General features: G+C 33.1%; 1 protein-coding gene across 2 annotated transcripts in view; it reads left to right on the top strand.

Moving 5' to 3' along the window:
* The first annotated feature begins 2,423 nt into the window (after positions 1–2,423).
* The window catches only part of LOC129217623 (amyloid protein-binding protein 2-like), a 38,895-nt gene continuing 16,693 nt past the window's right edge, over positions 2,424–24,625 (top strand). For both annotated transcript variants that reach the window (XM_054851952.1, XM_054851951.1), the window contains exons 1-8: positions 2,424–2,580; positions 5,211–5,299; positions 10,946–11,094; positions 13,230–13,344; positions 14,472–14,640; positions 14,722–14,778; positions 16,769–16,801; positions 17,982–18,049. In XM_054851952.1, the coding sequence (XP_054707927.1) occupies positions 2,446–2,580; positions 5,211–5,299; positions 10,946–11,094; positions 13,230–13,344; positions 14,472–14,640; positions 14,722–14,778; positions 16,769–16,801; positions 17,982–18,049 (815 nt within the window). In that variant the 5' untranslated portion in view covers positions 2,424–2,445. The remainder of the gene's footprint in view (positions 2,581–5,210; positions 5,300–10,945; positions 11,095–13,229; positions 13,345–14,471; positions 14,641–14,721; positions 14,779–16,768; positions 16,802–17,981; positions 18,050–24,625) is intronic.

Genomic DNA, 24,625 nt, shown 5'->3' with positions numbered 1-24,625 from the left:
TTTTGCCTGCAATTCTTACAAGGCTACAGTACAGTAACCAGAAACTGTAATTTGCCTTCATTCGGAACTGCGTCAATCTGCACTGGCCGTAAGGAGACTAAATGAAAACGCGGAGTAAATTTTGACACTCAGCTATAATTTATTTTCACGACTATCCCTACAGTAAGTAGTCTTCATTCATGCAGCTACAGCTAGTAGGAATTCAGAAAACTTCTTCGCTTATTACTCACTTAAGATGCTTATTTTTCACTGGAAACTAGTTGAAACCCGTGAAATCCTGGAACGTTACCCGGAAATAATCTGCGACGTTTCGGATTTTTTTTCCAGTATAGGGATAGGCGATACGGGAAGGGATAGGGTTCGAGACTACGTCTCCGGTTTTGTTTTTAAAATTAAATTTTCAAAAAAGTGGCGCAAATGAAGGGATACTGGGTTCGGACAATTCTCTCCTTATTACCTCTTTCTTCCCTATCTTCTTTTAATTTGATTAAACTATTGATAAAAATGCTGTTGTGGAAAAGAATTTGAGTGCTTTGGTTTTCTTTTTCAATTTCCAGCCTGATATTTTTATTTCTTTGAAATTCAAGCGTTTGTGGCCCCTGTAAAACATTTTTAAAAATTTTGATTGATACGGTACTTTTTAATAGCCAAGGTCTTCTTAAAAAAAAAAAAAAAATCGTTTCAAATATTCTGCTTTCTGAATCTCTTGAGGTTTGCTTTCGCATTTTACTTTCAAAAACTTAGAGCTAGTTGTGTGACTATTAATTTCAATATTTTAAATCTCGCTCATTGTTTATCAGTTTATTTTCTATTTAAACATATTTCAGCAGCCCATGCAGTTTTCTCCACTAAGCTGTGATTTTTATGACGATATTGAAAAAAATTTAGAAAATAGAAATGTAAATATGTCGGTGGCCCCTATGAAGCTATCAGCTTTACATATGTATTCTTTTTTTTTTTAAACTGAACCTTGGCAAAGCTTTGTACTATACGCATAATACTTTTTTTTCATTAAAAAATAATTAACGTGCATTCCGGTTGCTCTTAGGTAAATTTTAGTGTAGAATCTTGGATGTTCCCAAATATTAGTAAAAATAGCATTTTCTTTTAAAAGTTGCAGAGAAATACAATCTATTACTTTTTTATTCGATTTATTCATTTATTATCATGGTTTAATATCTTTTAAGATTAGGTTTTCTTTTTTGCCCCATCAGTAAATGAAATTGGCGGTCCCATTTCTGAAAAACTGAAGGAGTTTAGACTCCCCCCCCCCCCCCGGCGACGATCCAGGTTATGTGATTATTATAGTACGTTGGATATTAAACTAAATTGAAAGGAATTATGACCAATTACATAGACAATAAGTCGTCAGTTATCTCACTATCTAGTCGGAGTGAGATCAACAAGCAATTTTTTTGATTGTTCAATAAACTCGACAGAGTCAAGAAACTGCTGACCAATCAAAAAGAAAACAGTTGTGGTTGAAGTAAAGATCAATAAGCAATTTATTGATCGCTCAAAAAAAAATTTCTGCGTAGCAATTCTTTAACAAACTGAAGGAACTGCCTAAAGTGGGTGTGCGTCAACAATCGCGACTCTTTAATTAAAAATACCGATAATAATTTGAAAATATTCCTGTTTAGAAATAAACAATATCAGAGCAAGAGGAAATATGATAGGCCATAATTTAAAGTCAAGGTTATAAATAGTAAAAATATATCAAATGATTGTTAACAGTAAAAGAACAAAAGAATGAACGTGCAATCACATACCAATGCAAGGAATCAAAATATGAAAAGGAAATTAATAAATTTACAGTTTTTGAATTATTAATGCATTTAGATACTACCCAAATCCTAACAAACCAAGCACAAAATGTGGGGGGAAAAAAAGAAAAAAAAAAAAAAAAAGCAGGAATATTGCTAAAAACGAAAAGTAATGATTCATAGTAGTAGCTTAATAACATAGAAGAAGATGGTAGCAAAAAGTGTTTTGATATAGGGACTCTAGTAGCAGACGACTGGGTTTCTATTCTTGCCTGTTGACTATGCTACCCTAGAGCCCCCCATGCTACCAGTACAGTGGATGCCGTTTAATTGAATCAGTGGTTAATTGAGTCAACCGCTTTAATGAATCAAATTGTCAAAAATAGAACAAAATCCAGCTTTATTTAATTTGCTGCTTTATTGATTAAGTAGCTTTATGGAATCGAAACTGTTTAGAACAAACGTGATTCAAATAAGCGGCGACCATCGTAGTTAACAGGGAGTAGCCTCCCTGGTAGTTACTTTCCGTTCCCAATAGGGGGGGGGGGGAGGAACGGAGCGAATGTTTTTTCTCTTCCATTCGCATCAAATATCACTCCACTTATGAAGCTCGGATCATGAATTTACGTACAAAATACTTGGCAACAAGTTGTTGATTTACGACCATCGAAACATCAACATGGCTTCTGCGTTGCATTGGATTCCTGATTCTTTGTATAATTATTCTATTGCTGCTGTTGTTAGTAGTTATTCATCATACCAGAAAGACATACGAACGTTTCATGGACATCTACTATTTGACATTTTGTACAAAGTAAGTAGGATGATCGATGGTGACATGTTATAAATATGTGATGTTAGTATTCTGTCATTGACAATTTATGATATGCTGCATCATGAGTTTGAAGATGTTAGACATTTCTTACTTCTTCTATGTAAACAAGTCTTTGAAGTGTCTTTTGTGTATGTTTTTAAACATAAATTCAGTAAATTGGAAAAATACCATCATATTTTCAGGGGTCTGGCCAGAGGAAATTTTGGGTCCGTTAACGGACCCTTCACAAAAATCCGATCAACCAAAACGGTCCTTTCACAAAATCCCGACCAACCAAAACGGACCCTTCACAAAATTCTGATAAACAAAAACGGATCTTTCACAAATTGTTTATTAGAAGAGCAAATCTCAAATCCAAATAACGCAGCATATTTCCGTGCATAAAAACGATAATGTTTGGAACCTTTTTAAAGTTAAATTAAAGGGATCAACTTATACAAAACTGCTAATTTTGTATAAGAAAAAAAAATCGGCACTCTTGTGATGCTCCTGTAAGCGATAAATAACTACTAAAGCCAAATAAATATAATGCTTGTTGTTGGTTTCTTTGAAAGAAATTAACAGCTGAAAGCCAGTTTGGTTTATAATTTTGCTTGTTTGTTTTATGCAAGCGATGTTGTTGTAAACTTCTCCGAAAAAGCGTCAACCTTCAGTCAGTACCTTCAGTCAATCGTAAGCACTTTTCTCCCCTCTCATGATTTAATAAACAATAATATAAAGCAAAATGAACTTAGAACTGCAAAGGATAGTAGGGATAGGGGGCGGGGGGGGGGGGGTGATCGCTTCAGATAGGGTTACCAACTTTAAACTTATCACTACTTAGCGTCTGGCGGGTGCAATGTTTAACTGTTTATCACCACTTAGCATCTGGAGGGGTGATGTTTAATTGGTTTTTTGGGAGAAAGTTATATGGGTTTGATTTTTCGATACTAAAAAGGATAATCAATTTGAAATAAACTCTTTTATTTATCTTTTTTTCTTAAGATACCTACATTTTGAAAAGGGGAATCTTTACATTCGGTAGGGGAATCATATGTTATTCTTTTTTCAAGTTAACTGCGCTTTATTAGGATGCAAATAAATGAAAAGTCTCCTTATTTTTGTAACAATTTCAAAACGAACAATGTCTTATTTTAAGTTTTTTAAAGCTGAATTCCATTTTCTTTTATGAGTTAAAAATTTAAATGCTGAATTGATGGTTCATTTTTTATTTTATTTATTTACTAGCCACCTGCGGCGACCAGCTGGTTCGCCTTCTTATGCCATTCGCCTTTTTATGCAAGCAGCCACCTACGGCGGCTGTCTGGCTAACTTGTTATTAGCACTCAACAGCCCGGCATAGGAAAGTGACTGAGCTGGAGATGGAAAACCTCTTAAGGAAGTCAACTGCTTTAGCCCTGGCTAATGGGCGGTAACTTACTGAATATACCTTGCCTCGCGTTCAATCTTCGAGTTGAACCGAACCATTGCTTCGGTCACTCGTCTGGTCTGCTAATTCTATATTAGCTATACCAGTTTGTTTCGTACTCTTGGCTTCCTTAAGAGGTTTTCCATCTCCAGCTCTTTCCTATTCCGGGCTGATGAGTGCTAATAAGCACGAAACTGCAGTCCTCGGCTGGAAATGACTGAGCTAGCGGTGTATTTCACGTAATGTAACTATGTTAATCCATTTTAAATATGTGTTAACACCATATAAAAGTATAGATAATAGAATCTCAAGTGTTGTTAAGTGTTTATTAACTCAGTGTTTAACATAAATAAAAGTAAATTTTGTTTATGTGCTTTGTAATGAAGCATCACAAATAGTTATAATGAAATAATCATATTTTTGCAATGTATGGCATCAGGTGGCTTTCAATGACATTTTTTAATCACCATGTTTACGTATTACATTAATCACCATGTAGTGAGTGGCAGCCACTAATTTTCACCAACAGTTTCTGTTAATGCATAAGAAGTTAAAATGCTGTCATCTGCAGTTAAAATTTTTTGTCAGGTTAACATTTTTCATCCCTAAAACATCATTTCTTTTAATGAGTTCTAGAAAAATTACAGCTAAAATTTTTTGTCTCATCAAATTATTTCAGCATAGCAGGTTTTTGAGAAACCAACATTTGGTAAAATGAGATTTTTTTAAAGGTTATCTTAATTGCTATTAAATCTAGACTAAACATTTATTTTGTTGTATTAGGATTCATGGCAAAGATATTGTACTGTATTTCATTTGCATTTAGGGGCATAGAGCTCCGAACCCAAGACCATCGGAGTTCTATCTCTTATCCCACAGCCCGAAGTATATTAATGTACTTTCTTTTAAAATATTTATGGGGCATTCCACGGTATTTTTGACATTTATGTAGAGTCCGTAACATGACCTTTTTTGCCATAACTTTTTAATTTACTGTTTGTTTAGCATATTATTTTATTTTGATCTTTTCATACCAACACATAAGCTCAAATTAAAATAATTTGCAAATCAAACGGTAAATTAAAAAGTTATGGCAAAAAAAGGTCACGTTACGGACTCTACATAATGTCAAAAATACCGTGGAATGCCCCTTATACTGTTTTTCATTTTTAAAGAGTTAATTCATTAATTTTTTTTCTAGATATATAAAGAAGGTTTTTTACTCCAACTTGGATATGAATTTAAAAGTCTGGAAATCTTCCACAAATTGTTGAAAGTCCGGAGCAAAAGGTAAAACTGTTCTTCACAAGTTGTTATCTATCTTTGCATCTACTACTTTTTTATTGTACCTTTGTGCAGAATTTTGAAACTACAGTAGAGCCTTGAAAATCCGAGTCTCAAAAATCCAAGCTTCTTGTTAATTCGAGGGTTTTTTTGATATTTGAAAGGTATACTTTTTACAAACAAAAAATGTTTTAATTTGAAAATTGAAATATTTTGCTATGTAAAACTTTCCTAACAACATACAATAAGATAATAAGTATGGTATACGCCCAAAATGTCGCGGAGAAAATGTCGCCAGCCCAAAATGTCGCCAGTTGAAAATGTCGCCGGTCCAAAATGTCGCCGTCCCAAAATGTCACCAGTCCAAAATGTCGCCAGTCCAAAATGTCGCTGGTCCGAAATGTCGCTGGCCCAAAATGTCGCCGGCCCAAAATTCGCTAGTTCAATTGGTACGAAAAATTTAAATGTATGTCGATGCTTTTCAGCATAAAAGTTGCGAAAGAATATTAATTGCCTTTCAAAGTAAGTTCCTTCAAAAATTCTAAACGTTTTCTCCTGTCTTAATTCGTAAACATCAGACTAATTCCAGAAAATTAATAGTTTTCAGAAAAACATAAGTTTTTCTGTATACTATTACAAACGTAAACATGCGAAAGGCTGCTGCAACGGAATTCTCTTTCTCGTTTAATATGATTAATAATAATACTATATCTCAAGATGTAACGCAAGGATTCAGACAAAAAATTGGTATGGAAGTAAAACTAAACTGTTCTAAATGCGAATGAAAGAATAGTGAGGCGCAATGTGAATATTGCAAGAGAATAGGCGGTTTGTATTTTTTGGCATAATCAAGTAAAATGAAATAACTCCTTAACTCTAGCATATAGTTACGGTAGCTACAGGTCAGTCATTTAGGGGATCAGGCGGAATGACCCCCGACTTTGAATTTTTTTTTTATATAAGTGGAAGTGTTTTTTATAGCAATCCTATGAATTTTGCATTGGTTATACGTCTGTTATCCTCCCTCTCCCCTCCCACTGGAAAAATTCGAAATCACGGGTCAGGCGTGAAAGTAAAGTAGAAAAGTATCTTAATGAAATTTAATTTTCTCATAGATTTTCAACATCACTCTAAAAACTGTTAAAAAAACTGTACGCTTTTAGTGAGATATACGTTGGTCAAATTAAGATCAAAACTGTTCTGAGACTTTTTCTGGAAATGAAACTGGAGAAGTTTAACAGGACTGCTCGAGACCTTCCTCTGAGAGGACATTTGTATGTCCTTTGCGACCGGGATTTTGGGACAGTAAAATAAATGTTTTACAAAGATCACAAAATATTGCCGTGGGAACTCCCATCTCTTATGAGTAAAATTCTGAAATTACGTCAAAATGTTCACCGTCAAATCTTTTGAAATCAATGAAATCCATAACTGCTAAAACAGGTGTCTTTCATTCAGATTTTGGAAAAGCGACTCTTACGCGATGACGAAAATTTTCAATTCTCAACATTCATGAAATTTAAATATTCGATAGGACATCAAGGGACAATTTCAGAACAGCTATTTTATTAAAGGTTTTCAAGAGGATACTTTCATACTTGCGAAGTAGCGCTTGTCAGCTGAATCACATTTTCCAATTTTAAATAGAAAAGAAAAAATGTCATAATTTAGGGTGAAATAACTGATATCAATGAGATTATTCAGATGAATTTTGACCTAGACTTTAAAAATGAGTTTCAAAAAGTAATAGTTGCAGTTCAATATAGCTTGGTAATTCAGAAAGAAAAGAATCTCTACATAGCATAAAATGAAGTCCACAAAAAGCGTCTGTGTGTTTGAACTCGCAAAACTCGAGAACTACCCGGCCGATTGCGCTGAAATTCTCACAATTTGTTCCTTTAAGTCCTAAAAAGGTTTGCAGACCAGTTCGAATAAAATTCGATGAATATTTCTTTTTTTTATTCCAATTTACATCCAATTTTCACATAAATTCTCAAATATGGGGGTGAAAAATTACTTGCATAGATTAGTATTACACATTGTTAGAAAGGGTAGACTTTTCCGCGCTCTACGCAATTTGTTTCAATGCTCTAACTTTATTACAGCGGGAGTTATTTGCGTTTTTAGCTCGAATTTTTTTAGGTTTAGCTGAAATTTAGGTACTACTTTCTTCATCAAATAAATCAAAAAAAAAAAAAAAAAAAAAAGTGAAGGAATTGTCTCACAGCTTTCTTTTTGACGCCATTGGAAAAAGCGACCTTTTTTACTCCAGATCTAACTGGACTTATGGTCGAAAAAATAAGCTTTTATCTCGAAAGGAAAAAAAGTTACAAGCCTTTTTAAATCAAGTTTAAAAAATCTCGATTCCATTCAAATTGTGAACCATTTTCTTTCGCATTTTATTCCTTAAACTTATTTTATTTTGTGTTTCCATGGTTACGCATTTTAAATCTATCTTTCTGGATTTAATTTCTTAAAAGTATTTTAATATCTGTCGTCATTATTTGGAAGGGAAATCAGGATGTTTTTTTTTAAATTTATTTTTTACGCCTGATTGTTGAACATACGTCACTTGACACAATTTTTATTTTCAAGGTAGACCGGGCAAAGCCGGACAACTCAGCTAGTATTGATAATAATAATAAACTAATAAGTTGTTCTCTCTCAGAAAAAAATAGCTGTTTGAATTACTGAATGTTTACTACGAAAATTGTACAAGAATGCAAACTCAGTTTTTATTTAACACCCCCGCTAGTTAAAGTGCTACAAAAATGAGTGGAATACAGGGCTAATTTAGATTTTATTGATATCTTGCTCAACCTCTTATATTTAAATTTAGTTTATTTTTCATTGTTTATTTAATTACACTGACTCACGTAAACGATTACGAAACTCAACTTAGAACGAAAATAAGGCTTGTTTTCGTTTAATTTCACTTGTATACTACATTTTTTGTATGAATCCTCGCATTACTTCTTGAGATATAGCAGTCACATAAAAAGATAAAAATTATTCGGTGAGCCATCCTTTTGGGATGACTGAAGCCAAAAATAAATGAGCAACTCGCCCTTTAAGATATACCTGTAGAAAAACTTTTTGTCTTAACCCTTGTACAGTACACCCTCGTTTTACGCGGGGGTTATGTTCCACGGAAATGCTGCGTAAATCGAAACCACGTAAATTGAGACCTAATATTAGTGTCAAAATAGGGGTTAGCATTAACGCATCCATGATCACTTGCGTCATTTCCTTGATAGAATCTTCCTTCACTAACAAATCAGAAAGATCATTTCTATTGTCTACGAATGGTTCAAAATTTTCAATGTGAGCGTTTTTGGTTGTGTGTCACCGGAGTCGGTATCCTCTTAGTTTTGACCTCCTTTGTTACTCCTAAAAGCTCTGCTTCCAGTGAGTTCTGAACTGTGTGAGCTTAATACTTTACTTCTGGAAAAAGCTCTGGAACCAATCACACGAAATGTCTCCAAGGACCCAAGTTCGATTATTAGCACGCCAAAATGCAGTTTGTTACGTGTAATCTGCAATCTTTAGGAGCTTGGGTTTTGAAAAAGAAGAAACTGTTACCTGTTTACATTGCCGCATCTGCGTAAAACCGAAACTGATCCGCGTAAATTAAAATAAAGGTGTCAAATCTTGAACCGCGTAAAATAAACTCGCTTAAAACGAGGGTCTACTGTATTACTTTTTGAAATATATCAGTCACAGATAATATAAAGGAAAGGAAAAAAAAACATTCGATTGCTCCACCCTCTGATGTTATTGGCCCCTAAATCTATCCCCCTGCTGCTTCCAAACATTTTATTTGATTCCGTTCATCATTTTTTGAGCAATGACAGTCACGCATATTGATGAAAACGTTCAGTTACTACTCCACCAGCTTGAACGAATTGACGCAAAAAACCACTCAGCCCTAAATCATATATGGGTACTTGCGGTTATCGTTCGAATTCTTACTACAGGTTTTGAAGTAGAATGGCCCCAAAAAATCGGTCACATACAAACGCACACTATTCTTGAAGAAAAGTTTAAAATAATTTAGCGAACGTCAGAACTAAACGCCGCCAGAACGTTTTACAGTTGGTAGATAGCGAGTCACAAGAAATAAGATAACGTAACGCTTGTATTTTATTTGCTTGTCGAAAAACAGCCGAGAGTTGCGAATCAAAACGGAATAATTTTTTTAGAATTTATCAAGAAACTCAATTAGTCCAGTCCCATATTTAACAGAGGCATTCATTAAAGGCAGTTATCATTTATTCGCAAATTTGGTGTTAAACAGCATTTTTGTACATTTGCATTTTTCTTATCAACTGAATGAGCAAATTTTGGATCTACGATATTTTGGCTGGCGACATTTTGGCCCGGCGACATTTTGGACCGGCAACATTTTGGCACGGCGACATTTTGGACCGGCGACATTTTGACACGGCGACATTTTGGCACAACGACATTTTGGATCGGCGACATTTTGGACAGCCGACATTTTAGCTCGGCGACATTTTAGCCCGGCGACATTTTGGGCAGGCGACATTTTGTCCCGCGACATTTCGGTGGCGACATTTTGTCCCCAAGCAATAAATATATATTGAAATGTTTATGTCGATAACACTTGCCAAGTGGCATGAAATATGATGCCTTGGAAAAGGTAGGAAGTAGGTTGATACAAAAAATAGCATGAATATAAAATGAAAAAATAGTTCTGGGGTAGGGTTGTCAGAGTTTCGGCCAGTGGTGGTTTTAACCACGGATAAAACCGGTTAAAACCAGCTTGGATAAAATTAGTTTTCCCAGTTTTGGCCACTAGAGGTGGATATAGGAAATAATAAAATTTAAAATAAAAATAAATGAGTAAGTAAGTAAAAGAAATATGAAACATGAATCCTATAGCTAGTCACTAATCATTATTTCAGCAAACAGTTCATTTTACACCCTATGCAAGTAATAAATGACTGTTCCAAATGGTTAATCAGATCATAAGTTTCAAACTGTGTAAATAGCGCAATAAATTCTTGTTTCAAAGTTTTATGCACACAAAATGAATTTCAAATTTAACCAAAGTAAATTACTTATTTTTTAATACACTGAATACATGTTACAAGTTTTGTGAAGAATAGCTATTAGCTTATACTGTAGGCTGTTTAGTATTCCTACTACATGAGTGTCCCTTTATCTTTGTTGTGAATAATTTTTATTGTTAAAGAAAAGTTGTATTTAATCAATAAATCAGTATTAAAAATTATTTCAATTATGATAAAAACGCATCCTATTTCTTTTAATCATGCATTAAAATGTGCAATATTATGCATGCAAGCTGTATGTATACACATATTAGTCTGCTTTTATATAATACAGTTTTGGCCAGCTCTATGGTGGTTAAATCCAGTTTTGACCGGTTTTAATAGGTTTTGGCCAGTGGGCATGGCCAAACTGAGTTTCGTCTGGCCAAAACTACATCCCTGCTCTTTTTTTACACCCCCTGGTTTTGGGGGTGAAAACACCCCCCAACCCCTTCGCTGCGCCTTATGATAGGGAACATACGTGTATATTATGGATTTTATTTGCACATATTGTCTAATTTATAAAAATTTCCACTCTTTTTCATGTAGAATAATCAATGATATTGTACTTTACTAGGGGTTTACTACACAACTGTTTCCAAGCATTAATGGATTATCGTCGCAGGACGGCTGCTGAACTTGCTCAAGCTTATAGAGAACATTGTGCTACAGCTCAAAATCAGCCTTCTTCCAGAAAGGATAATATTAAATTTGGTTTACAATTAGGTATGTTTGTCCTCAACGAAATATTTTTTATAGTTTTATTGATTTATTTTTAACTACATTTAATCTGTCTGTGATTTTATTAGGTTGTTTAGAAATTAATTTTGCTTTTGTAATGAAAATAAAATCCTTTTTTTTTCAGTTAATAAATATTTTATCGAATTGCATGTTGCCCATTCTTGTTCAGTATTTTTTGCTATCTTTCGTGTTGCACCACATTTTTTGCTGTATATAATCCACGGATTATCTGTTATAAAAGTGTACAATTAATGAGGTGTGGATTATATGCTGCCACAGATTACCTGTGCATTTTTTTTCTCAACACCAACGTATTGAACCTTAATATTTCCGGCAGGATTCGCCATTAGAGATCGTAAGCCCTGCCAGTATGTTGGTTATTTTACACAGCTTGAATGTTCTTACATGGTTCAGGCTATGTAAAATAAACAACATACAGTAAACGACGAAGTCTTCTGCACAAGATTAGACTGTTTGTTCCTTTTTTGACTCTTTGTCTTCAAGTAATTAGCATACTATAATGAGAATTTTGTGAAGAAATCTTTATTTTTTAGATTTTTTTGTTTTTTAATATTGAATATACCTCAAAATTTATTACTTCTTTACGTTTTAAATTTAGTTCTTAAAATTGTATGTTAAGTCAAAACTTCATTTTTTGCATTGCATCATTATTAAACGCAGCCGCGGATTATACAAAGGTTGTTTTTTTCTTCAGGTTGATTTTAAGTCCTGCGGATTATACGCCGCCACAAAAAATATACAGGAAAATATGGAAGTATCATTCCACTCATGAAATGTTTGTTCTTTGCTGGCTAAAAACTGATACATTTAATGTAAAGATTTTACTGTTTACAACTTTTTTGTAAAGACTGAGAGAGTAAAAATCAGAAGGTGCCAAATCTGGAGTATATGGTGGGTGTAGTAGTGTATCCCATCCAAGCTGTGAAAGCTTTAGTGATTTAACAAGCTTGTGTGAAATTTCTCATTATCTTGGTAGAACACTACACCTTTTCTATTGATCAGTTCTGGCCTTTGATTTTTTCATGAACAATTCAATTCTCCCATTTTATATGGCACATTTTAGCGTTACTGATCTTTTTATTATTCAGTAAAAGCTGACGAATAGCACCATTTTTTTTTTTTTTTTTTTGATGAATTTCAGTTTTGAAAGTGCTTTGATCTGGTTCTTCTATTTTACCCCATGATCTTTCTCCATTCAACATTGTTGTTGACCTCCCATTTCTTCTCGACACCTTAAGAAATGGATTTTTTTTTCACATTTGAGAAGCGAACCATGGATGCTGATTCGGTAGCACACATTTTTTTCGATAAGAACCTGAGGAGTCCATGCATGATGAAATTGAACCAAGGGCGCCCATGTAGGGGGGCAAGGGGGGGGGGGCTCGAGCCCCCCTCAGATATTAGAACTTTCTTGTTTTTAGTATTTTTTTCTTTGCAAAAATGTAAAAATATTTCTTCCCCAGCCATTAATGAATAAGTAATTAAAAATGTCCAATTTTAATGACTCTAATTTGTCCTGAAATTGGTTTTCATGGGGAAAATATCATGCTAAACCCATGGTTAAAATATCTGAGCCCCCCCTTACAATTTTGCATATGGGTGCCCATGAATTGAACCTATTTCAAACAATCATGAATGAACAAATTCAGTAAAATTAACCTTTCAGCTATCTGAAAAGCTGTTATAGTAAAACCTGTGAAGTTGACCACCCTTGTAAGTTGACCTCTAAAGTAGTGCACTGCAAGTGGTCAACTTACACAGGTTTCACTGTATTAGCTTGTTTATTTTTTACAAATCACATTTTTTTGAACATACATCATAACACAGAATGACAAACTTCGTAATAACTTTACCTGATTAGCTTCAATATGTTACATATACCACTGTAAATCTAAAGCGTTTCTCTGCTTTAACAAAGCATTTTTATTTGAGTGGTAATATAAGGTTTACCTTCTGATACCTTTGGATTTTAGAATATCATATTAGTCATGACTTAGCGATACAAATGCAAATTATATTATAAGCTGTACAAACGTAAATATTTTTTCTTTGTTGGAAATGATTATGCCCCCTCATTTGATTTTTTTTTTTTGTTGCAGGTGGTTTTTTAATGGATGCTGGATGGTTTTCGGAAAGTAGGGTAGTTTTTTCTTCCTGTTTGGAGTTATGTAAACAAGATGATTGCTGGACGATCACTTTAGAATGTTATGTTAGGTTTGTATTCTTATAAAATTCTTCTTATTTTTTTTTTCTAAAATTCAAAAGTATAATATAACTTTTTTGTTTCAATTTACTTCAAAAACTTTAAGTAACCGTAGTAACCAGCGTAGATGCGGCACAAATTAGCAAGTTGATTGCAGATATCTGATGACTTTTCATCCAAAAGCTTATACTTCTTTGCATTGCGAAAGGGGTTCCTTGAAACTTCAAAACACGTCTGCAGTCAATGTGCCATTTTGGCTGTGTCTAAATTGGTTATTGCTGTTACTTTGTTGCAAAACTTATTTCTTCATTTTGTAAAAACTTAAGTTTAAGTTAATGATTGTCTGTAAATGATTTACATTTTGTATGTATAAAAAGTTGAGAGAGATACTGTCTTTCTAACTTATGTTTTGTTTCATGGTTTATATATACAGTGAAATCTCGTTAAAACGAATTTTAAAGGGCCATAACTTTTGTTTGTTGTAATGGAATCCAGTCAATGTAATAGCAATTAAATTGGGACTAAAAATTCACTTCATTGAAATAGAAATTTCGTTGTATTCTTATTCATTATAGCGGGATTTCACTGTATAATTTTTATCTTACTTAACTATCTTTTTGTGTTTTCATCTATGTTTTTATCTCTTGACTCATAGTTATTTATGGTTCTATGGTACAAATGTTTCAAGCACATTTGTGATTTCTATAATATTTAACTTATTAGTCCCTATAGTCATGGAAAACCCAACCTGGCAGCATCGCAATGCTGAGATTAGGATCTACATAGCCTTCACAATGCTGCCAGGTTAGGTTTGCCCCAACAATAGTGTCATACTGCTGTGGGCAGGTATCTGCAAAAATGAGTTATCGAGATATTTAAAGAAACACGTTTTGTATTTAATACCAACAGTAAAGAAATTTTTTGTAATTTAACGTTTTTTCCTGCTTTATTTTCAACAGATACCAAATGAGCAAGCTTGTACAGTAAAGCTACGGTACGATAGATGACAAAAAAAGAAAAAAATTGCAGATACTGTGCTTTACCTTCCCACGGCAGTATATTTGATATTATTTTATTAATATAAATTAGATATTAAAAGCAAAGGTTTTGTGCAATGAAATTTTCATGTGTATTTTAGATTGCTTCGAGTTACGACACTATATTGTGATTTTAAAAGTGGCAAGGAAACTTTTCACGAAGCTCTACGAGGCATTAAGGAAATTCAGAGACTAAATGTACCAGTGAATTTGGCAAGCATTTATGGGGAATTTTCTGCCTTCTTTTTTGGGCAGAGTAACTTTGATGAAGTGAGTAAAAAATAAGCTTGTTTTCATTTAGATTCTCTGCATTACTTATGGCCATTAATTTTATTAAATGTTGTATTTTAGGCTCATAATTGGAGTTTGCAAGCTTTAAAAGCTTTGAATTCTTCGTTAGATCCTGTAGTAAGTACCATTATTATATTGCATTATACTTGGAGGATTTTTTTTTTGCTTTTCAACATACTTTTTGTTTTTTTCGTGAAGCACTTTCCCTTCCAAAAAATATTATTTCACTCTGAATTCTATTGCTTTAAATGTACAGGAAATCACCAATTTCTAATCTTAGTACAATCCTAGGATTAATGTTGCAATTGTTACTCTGCTAAAAACTCTGTCAGAGACAATATCTGCCTGTCCCTCTTCAAACCCTTGGGAGCCGCAAACCATGAAATGAAAAAATGTACACATTATCTGAACTAGAGAAGTTCCCGGTGAAAAAACTCCTATAAAACATTAATAGATGGGAAAATAACATTAGTAATTTTTTGTCTCTAACTTAGAGATATATACTCAAACTCATTGAGAGGGTTCATGGGAGGTTCCAGGAAGCCACTGTGACATCGCAAAAAATTTTCTTATTCAGCTAATTTGTTTGACAATTTGACAAAATTGAGGACAGCATTGCATTTCTTTTCAATGATGCCTAACCCCTCTTCTCAAAAGATATAGGTTCTTCTGCAGTCTCCTTTTTTATCTTTTGGTAAAATTCAGTTTCATTCGGAAAAATTAGAATTAGTCCCTATTCAAAATTTAAGTTTGGAGGTGCCCCTTGTCAGTGGCTAATTTGAGGCTAAATGAATATTGCCAAAATGATTCTGCATCAGGCATCTCTTCTTCAAGGCCAAATTTGTCATCAACTTGGTGATTTAATGCCAAGAGATAGTCCATTTAAGCTGTTACTTTCATTCCATTTTTAGAGATGCCAAAATGGAAAAATATCCATTTATTTCTGAAAAGAATGAATTTCTGTAATTATGTGTTTTATGAAATGAAAGTATTAAAATATTTCAGTACCTAAAGTGGAACAGTTTTAAATCTTTTTGATTCTGATCCATTTAAAAAGTTTGTGACAATGTATATCAATAAGATTTGAACCACATACTGCATCAGTTTGCTGCAGTGCATGTTATTCATATTGTGATGTTGAGGGACATCAGCTTTTGATGGAAAACTTGATCCATACTACCTATTTATTTGTTCTTTTAGTTGAAAATCAGTGGCAGTTTTAAGAGAATTCTTTACTATTATCACTGGAAGTAGAATAAAGTTATTTGTTGATTTGCCAAAAGTGTTCTATTATTATACATTTGAACTCAGTTAATATGAATTTCAAAGCTCCACAAATTTGCTCGCAGTAGCTGTTATTTATAACTGTAAATAAGTGATGCTTTGAGTGAATGGAGAAATACTTTTAAAAATTGATTACTTATATTTATTATTGCTAATATGCACTTAGGACTTCTAATTATTACTGTAATCTAATTATTATTATAACTTACCTTGTAATCTAATTATTACTCCATTGAGAAACATTTACCTTATTTCTAAAAATTTGATGTCTTTGGAAAACATTAAAAAAAACAAGATAACAATCAGCAGTTACGGACACATTGTAATCCACATCGAAAGATAGACATTCGCATCTCCAAGCAAATTGAAATGTCTTCTGATTAGCAAGTGTATGAGCTTTAGTTTATATACAAAAGATTTAACATTTTCTTCTCTAAACACAGTGGGCCTTCTACAACTTCACAAAATGATGAATATAATTCTAAAAGAAATTTCTGGAAGAGAAAGTTACAGTATCTCTTAACCAAGACTTTAAATTTTTGAGCGAATTAAATAGCAAACAAAACTCAGCAATTAAAATGTTCATTTAAACTGTGATTTCCTATTAAATGTAGTTCTATTAAAAGAGTTCAACTGTGTTAAGTGAGAAATGTGTCATTAGTTCCCATGTATCAAAACTTCTGGCTTAATTGAAATAATTGAGTTTTTTAAATTAACAGAATATTCCCTTTATGATACAGAAAAATAAAATTCTTCACCTTGTTGACTTTTAAAGGTGATTTTAGTTATTTAACCATTAATTAGAAAAATAATTTCTTTTCAGGAAATAATTAATGTTTTACGACAAGCTTCCAAAGTAAGTATATTTTCCTTTTTCCTCTTGTGTGTAAATTGTATCACATTATTTCAAACATAGCTGTAAATTTAATTTTTTCACTTGTCTTATTTGCTAAATGGTGTATATAAATCAATTTATTGAAACTTAAATAATTTGATTTTGATTCTGAGTCATTTTCTCAGTTTTTGAATATAAGCCTGTACAGTGCCTGTGGCTTATTAAAATCGAATTCATTCTGAGGACATTTGAGTTTATAAAGCGACTGATTTTGTAAACCAGCATGCCTACACTCGTCTAAAAAATAAAAGGTTTTGAAGTTTAAATACTCTAAAAACGAAACCATATACTTCATTTATTTTTGTTTTAAGTGTTTCAAAATACAGTTGATGTTTTAAACATGAGTTAACATATTTTTGTTTTTCATATGGTTCACACCAATATTTAACAATATGCCAATATTTCAACAGAATTGGAGTGTAAAGATTCAAAATCGTTTGAAAGTGAGAAAAATGCTTTGTAACTTTCAGCATTATATTTTCCTCTTTACTCTAATGTACATCATGTAACATCAAGCGTTTTTCTAACATCTATTGAAGAGGGGAAATTTGGCATCAAGATTTTCTCATCTTCTGAGATGAATTCCTTCACTTCTTGGTGCTTCTTTATCATTTTTTAAAAAAGTATGATGTCCAAAAATGACTTTATAAAACGGCGACAGGGATTTTATTAAAGGATGGTTTTAACAGGTTTTGATAGTGCAATGCTTCTGTTTTTACAGATAAGATTTTAAAAAGCGGCTAATTTTATAAACCAGCGATTTTATTAGTGGCAGGTACTGTATTCATTATGTCATCATGTACTTATTGGTATTTTGTTACAAGGGATAGCACAAATTAAATTGTTAATTACTTACAAAAATGTTAGTGTCTACATAATTATTTTTAACAGAAGATGAAGAGAAAAAGGAATAACTAATCCCAAGCATAGATTTTGTTTTTCAAAACTTAGTTTTAATTATATACTTTTAAAACAGCTCTGTGTCAACCATATAACTAGGGTTGATCCGAATGCTCATGATTTGCTGTATTTTCAATGCAAGCTTTCTTCTGTTAATGTTAGACCTATGTGATGAATTTTTTTTATTATTCCTTATTGTAATTGTATTGTTTACTTGACTCATGTTCTGTTTGAATTGCAGGCTTGTGTGTTGAAGCGACAGTTTAAGAAAGCTGGGGTATTAATAAAACAAGCAATGTTATTAGTTAGGTAATAGTTGTTTTTTTCGTTTTAGTAGTTTCTTTATAATCAGTGAATCAATTTTTGTACTACTTAATAGTAATCAATGTAATTTTGTTCATTCATTGTCCAATCCAGTTTCCTTAATCAAATTAATAATGTAAAGTAAAAAGGTGGAAACACAGTTGATGCTCCATTTTTAACCGACTTCAAAAAGGAGGCGGTTATCAGTTCATACCGTATGTATGTTTTTTTTTTTTTGTTTGTCCACTCATAGCGTCTCACCTAGTGAACCGATTTTGATGATTCTTTTTTTAATGGATAGAGGATGGCTCAACTTAGGTCCCATTACTTTGTTTGACCATATTTGCTCTTTAGATAAAAAGTTATGGGCAAAAAACAGTAAATTTCCCTATTAAATGATTAAAATCATATTGTAGCGAAGTTCGCTCTTTTCATCCGTGGATAACGGTGGCTCAGTGGTAGAATTCTCGTCTCCCACACGAGCAACCCGGGTTCAAATCCCGACTAGGACAAAGTGAATTTTACTAAAATTTCGTTTCTACTGTTTCCCGTATTTTCTCGAATGTTCTATTAATTTCTGTATCTTTTCAAGTCTGGAAAGTTCCAGCACTTTTTCAAGTTGTATATAAGGAGATGTAACGTTCATTCGTGGTTCTGAATAAAGATCTCGAGTCGAGACTAATGAGTATTCGCTTCATTTGGCTTTCACATTGTCTTCGCTATCTTCATCTACGCGACAAAATGAAACTCATTGTTATAAAAGTTTGGTGCCATATAACTGTAACATTAATAGTAATTGTAATGATAATTTTGAATAAAGGCTTTTCTAAAGCAATACAGTGATATAGAGCCGCACTTCTTACTAGGTAACTTCTTACTTTTACTGAAATATCTACATTTACACTAAAAAGAATGAAATAAAAAAATTTTGAAAAAAAAATAGAACCGACTTCAAAATTGCTCTAAAAAGTGAAAAATAATTTTATTCTTTAAACACCTTCGATAATACTTTTAAACATAATTTTTGAAGTTGGCGCAAAAACAAAAAGTAAAATCCATTGTAACCATGCTTCGTTCATATTTTTATCAAAAAATCATCCAAAGTTAGGAACGAAACATTTATATCGTTACTCAAATATGCTGTCATCAATGCGTAATGCATGTGGTAGTGAAGAAACTGGACCTGGTTAAATTTATACTTGTAGTTGAGTTATGGCTGTGAATGATTTTATCGATCGTTTTTGCGCCAACTTCAAAAATTATGTTTAAAAGTATTATCGAAGGTGTTTAAAGAATAAAATTATTTTTCACTTTTTAGAGCAATTTTGAAGTCGGTTCTATTTTTTTTTCAAAATTTTTTTATAAACTTTGAGACCGTGAAAAAAGTAAAGTGTGAGTTCATAAAATCAAAAAGCATTAAAAACTAGGTACTGTATATGATATGTATATTTCCATAGTGAGCTATATTGAAAGCAAACCTAGATAAAATTCAAAACTGTCTGTGAACTCAAATAGTTTCTTTAAAGTTTTCTGCAAAAACCGCTGTACTTCTCCCTAGTCTTATATCATGGCCAATAGCAAAAATATCAAGGTGAAAGAAAATAGAGAACTACAATGATATCAGTATGTTATTTGCTCCTTTTTCAATATTATTAATTGATGGAACTTCAAAATTTGCGACCAACATTTGTCGCTCACCAAAAAAAGTAGTAATACAGAAATGTGTTAAAACATTGTAAAATTGTCTGAAATCTTTGAAAATTTTCTGCGAACAGCGTTCACCTGTTCATCTATATTATCTAGGTCTGATTGAAAGCAAAGTTTTGAGCTGCATAAATTGAATGTATATTGTATGCTACCAGATAAAAAGTGCATAAAATTAAAATACTATATTAGAGTAGAACCTCTTTAACTCTAACCTTTGTAATCCGAACGTCCACTCATCCAAACGCCTCTGAGATAATGCATATCTCCTGTAAATAAAATTAATTATACAGTAAAACCTGTGAAGTTTACCACCTGTTTAAGTTGACCGCTATTTTCAGGCACGGAATTAGCCCTTATCATATAAATCAACCTTTGTAAGTTGACCACCTGTTTAAGTTGACCACTAAAGTAGTTCCCCGCAAGTGGTCAACTTACACAGGTTTCACTGTACTACATATATTGCTTAAATTTCTACTGTAATGCCATGGGTGCCCATAAGGGCACCCAAGGGGAGGCTCAAGACCCCCTCTGGATAGCACTACTAGTTTTTTTATTTAAATTTCGAGCATAAATATAAAAACATTTCAACATAGTCATTAGTGAATGATTTATTAAAAATGGCTTTAGTTTATGATTTTAATAATTTAATTTTCACTTAATTTACTTTCAGAATTATTTTAATTCATATGAGGTAAGATTTCCATGTGCCTTCTAAAGATAACGAAATGATTTAAGCAATCACTTTGAAGTAATCTTAAGTTTAAGTTTGCTTAGATAGTGTTTGAAGGATATTTTATTTCATTTTATCAATACTAACATGCATTTCATTTTTGCTTTGCTCTAAATAAAAGAGGCACAAACATCCAAAAATTCAAATTGTAAGGTCCACTGACCATTTTAAACTAATTCATTATTTTATATCAAATAAAAGCAATAGCAGGGGAAGATGAAATTACAATAGAAGAAAAAAGGTTTTCCCAACTTCTTGCCTCTGATTTGCAATGCCAACTGCTGGAATTCTTGTTAAAGACCTACTTTGACTTTATGTCATGTTCAAAAAAAAAAAAAAAGAAATTGCCTCAGTGCGTAAAAATGAAAAGAAATTGTATTGCTTTAAATAAATTTCTTGGGACAAGTGAATAGTTGTAAAATTGTGATAAATTTTGGGTTTGTAAAATATTTTCTCAGAGCTGTATTAGTATTTGTATAATATGTAGATACGTAATGTTGTTGCCAAGGTTGTTGAAGTACACTTGTGTTCCCCATAGAGGGCAAAACAAGCAAGGTTCTTTTGTTGCCAGTGGCCAGTAGTAACAATTCCATTATTACCCATTTTTGTGAAATAGCAGCCCATTTTTGTACTGAAAGTGTACAATGCTATATATATTTAATTTTGTAAAATTTATTATCTCCAATAATGTTTTTTTTTTTTTTTTGAAATAAATTAGGTTCAAAAAATTGTACTTCATACTTTGTGTGCACTTTGAGGTATTAAATTGCTTTTTTGAAATTGTGATTGACAGCAAATTTTTCACTCGCCATTTCTTCCCATTTAGTCGCCATCTGACCAGCGACAACTACTAATGTTGCCTTTTAACTCCTAACTTGAGCTTCGACAAATTGTTTAGAAGTGTACTTTTCAGATGCAGTTTTAGATACACCTGAAACTACATTGTAGAAAGTTTTAGGTTTAAATATGACATACTAAATGTTTTTCATCCTTTGGCCTGAGGGTAGCAAAAGTGTGGAATGAAACCATTACTTTGGGATCAACTTCAAAATAGCTTGTCTCAATTTTTCATCTATAAATTTGCTCCCTTCTGAGGTCACTGGAAGGGATTTTAATTGCTTTTACAGCTGCATTCAATTTCCTTCTTGGTAAAAGCAAAACTAATATGTGCAAGTTTAGTTCTGTAACTAGTCACGACTTTGGCATAATTCACTACGATAATGTTCTCTACTTTGAAGTCAATTTGAAGTCATTATAAAGTACAACAGCTTCTATCAGTAGTATCTGTTGTCATACTTGTTATTGAATCAAGTACTTGCTCACAAGGGCACTCATATGCAAAATTTTAAGGGGGGGGGGGGCTCAGATATTTTCCTCATAGAAACCGATTTCAGTACATATTAGAGTTATTAAAATTTGACATTTTTAATAACTTATTCATTAATTGCTGGACAAGAAACGTTTTTACATTTTTGCCAAAAAAAAGTACTAAAAGCAAGGAAGTTCTAATTTTAAAAGGGGGGGGGGCTTGAGCCCCCTTGCCCCCCCCCCCCCCCCCCCCCCCCCCCGCCCTCCATATGGATGCCCTTGCTTGCTCAGACTAAGTTGCATAAAAATATTGTGAAACCATCTCTATAGACCAAGAGCTGAGCCCCCAAAACGTGATTTATCTCTTTTATGGCTTGTGGCCGGTTAAAATAATAAAAAAATGCAATTAAAAACTTTGGCTGGAATCCCCCCACTAATTTTGGGTCACACGGCTGCGTGGGTGGATGAAAGGTCAAAAAAAAAGAAAAATATTAAAGTGATGAGTTAAATGGCTAAAAATTATATAATAACATTAAATTAATAAGAAAAAACACGTAGCCAATTTCTCCCCCAGCTATGTTGGGGCGAACGTGGTGACCCCCAGGGGTTAAAGTATCGATTATAAAACTTAAAAAAAAATTATCACTTTCATGGGGGGGGGAATTTTACAGGGTATTAGTTTCATTATTTGGATTGCCAAAAAAAATTCCCCCCCAGTAACTATGGGTCAATTTGTCAAAAAAATATTTCTTTTGTTCCTCTTTATTTGGTCCACGTCGAGTATTATTCGAACTTACGTATGACTGTTTAAATTGCAAAAAAAAACCCCAAGTTTGAACGTTTATTCAATAAAAAAAACTCGTAGCAATCCCCCCTCCAAACCTATGGAAGGGGTTGCGACGAGGTGCGCGGTTTTACAACGTGGTGCCCCCCCCCCCCTTGGGGTAAATTATCGATTGATTAAATTAAAAATAAATGATCACTTTCGTGGAGGAAATTTTACAGAGCATACATTTAATTGTTTTAATTGCAAAAAAAAAAAAAAAAAAATCCCCCCTCCCCCTCCAGTAACTATGGATCAATTTGTCAAAAAAAAAATTTTTTTTTTGTTCCTCTTTATTTGGTCCGAGTCGAGTACTATTCGCACTTTAGCCTGACCGCTTAAATTGCAAAAAACAAAGTTTGAATGTTTATTCGTTAAAAAAACTCGTAGCAAATTCCCCCCCCCCCATCTATTTGGGGGGGGGGGGTTGCTAGGCGGTGCGCAGTTTTACAATGTGGTGCCCCTCAGGGGTGAACTAACGATTGATTAAATAAAAAACAAATAACTGTCGTCAGGGAATTTTACAGAGTGTACATTTGATTGTTTTAATTGCAAAAAAGAAAAAAAATCTCCCCCTACCCCAGTAATTATGAGTTTATTTCACAAATAAAAGTGATTTTATGTTAAAATTGCAATAACGATTTTTTTACTTGTAAATGTTAATGCGTTAATCCAATGCATTAAATGAATATTTAAAATAATAATTTGGAAATTCATATAGATTTATTTACCTTCGGCATATTGGTTGTGATAGTGTCTATCTAGTTTGATAAAAATGTTCCTGCAATCTCGATGATATAAATCTGCTTCTGTTAAGAACTCGGAAAAATCTAAATCACGGAATTTCAGTTTTCAGTGTTTTCAAATCTTTGAAACTTTTAATCCTTTAAATAAACTTTCTGTCAAAACATCATCTTTTATCCGGTGGCTGGCTACACTTAAAATTACCCTTTAAAACACTCATATATAAAAACATCAAAATATATTTTTGAAAAAAGGATTTTTCAAGTTTTCAGTTTAAGAATGCGGTACAGCGTGCTCCGAAAAGAAAAACCAACAGTTATAACGACTTCACTGTGTTGGCTACAGTTGATCACTGACGAAACTGCCCTCGAAACAGCAAGAAGAAATCATCATAGGCGTATACTTTCCCCTTCCTTTTTTTCATGCTGAGCACACAATGGTAGAATCAGGTGTACGGACGCTGAATTGCTTCCTTTCATTTTGAAAAATATTTAAAAATTTCTAATTTAAATTAAAAACATTTTTTTTGGCGGGGGGGATTTTTTTTCCTGCTACAATCAAATGTAAACTCTGAGAAAATCTCCCCTCTCTACGAAAGTAATCTTTTTTTTTATTTAATCAATCGATAATTCACTCCTGGGGGGGCAACAAGTTCGCCCTAACATAGCTGGGGGGGGGGATTTTCTACGTGTTTTTTTTACCGAATAAATAATTGCAATTGTTTTTTACAATTTAAGAGGTCATGCGAAAGTTCGAATAGTACTCGACTCGGACCAAATAAAGAGAAACAAAAAACTTTTTTTTTGACAAATTGACCCATAGTTACTGGGGGGGGGGGGGGAGAGAGATTTTTTGGAAATCAAAATAATGAAACAAATACCCTGTAAAGTTCCCCATCCCCAACCCCACGAAAGTGATCTTTTTTTTTTTAAATTTTAACAATCGATATTCACTTCTGGGGGGGGGGGAGCTCCCACATTCGGCCCCAACATAGCTGGAGAGGGGATTTGTTACGTGTTTTTTTTATTAATTTAATGTTATTATATAATGTTTAGCCATTTCACTTATCATGTTAATATTTTTCTTTTATTTTGACCTTTCATCCACCCATGCAGCGTGTGACCCAAAAATAGTGGGCGGAGGGGAGGGGGGGATTAGAGCCAAAATTTTTAATTACATTTTTTTATTATTTTAACCGGCCACCCGCCATAAAACAGATAAACCGTGTGTTGGGGGCTCAGCTCTTGGTCTACAGGGACGACGGGTTCGA

Source organism: Uloborus diversus, chromosome 2, assembly GCF_026930045.1.
Source record: "Uloborus diversus isolate 005 chromosome 2, Udiv.v.3.1, whole genome shotgun sequence".
In the NCBI taxonomy this organism is placed as follows: domain Eukaryota; kingdom Metazoa; phylum Arthropoda; class Arachnida; order Araneae; family Uloboridae; genus Uloborus; species Uloborus diversus.
The sequence above is the reverse complement of the archived record's forward strand: the minus strand, read 5'-3'. Positions and strand labels throughout refer to the sequence as shown.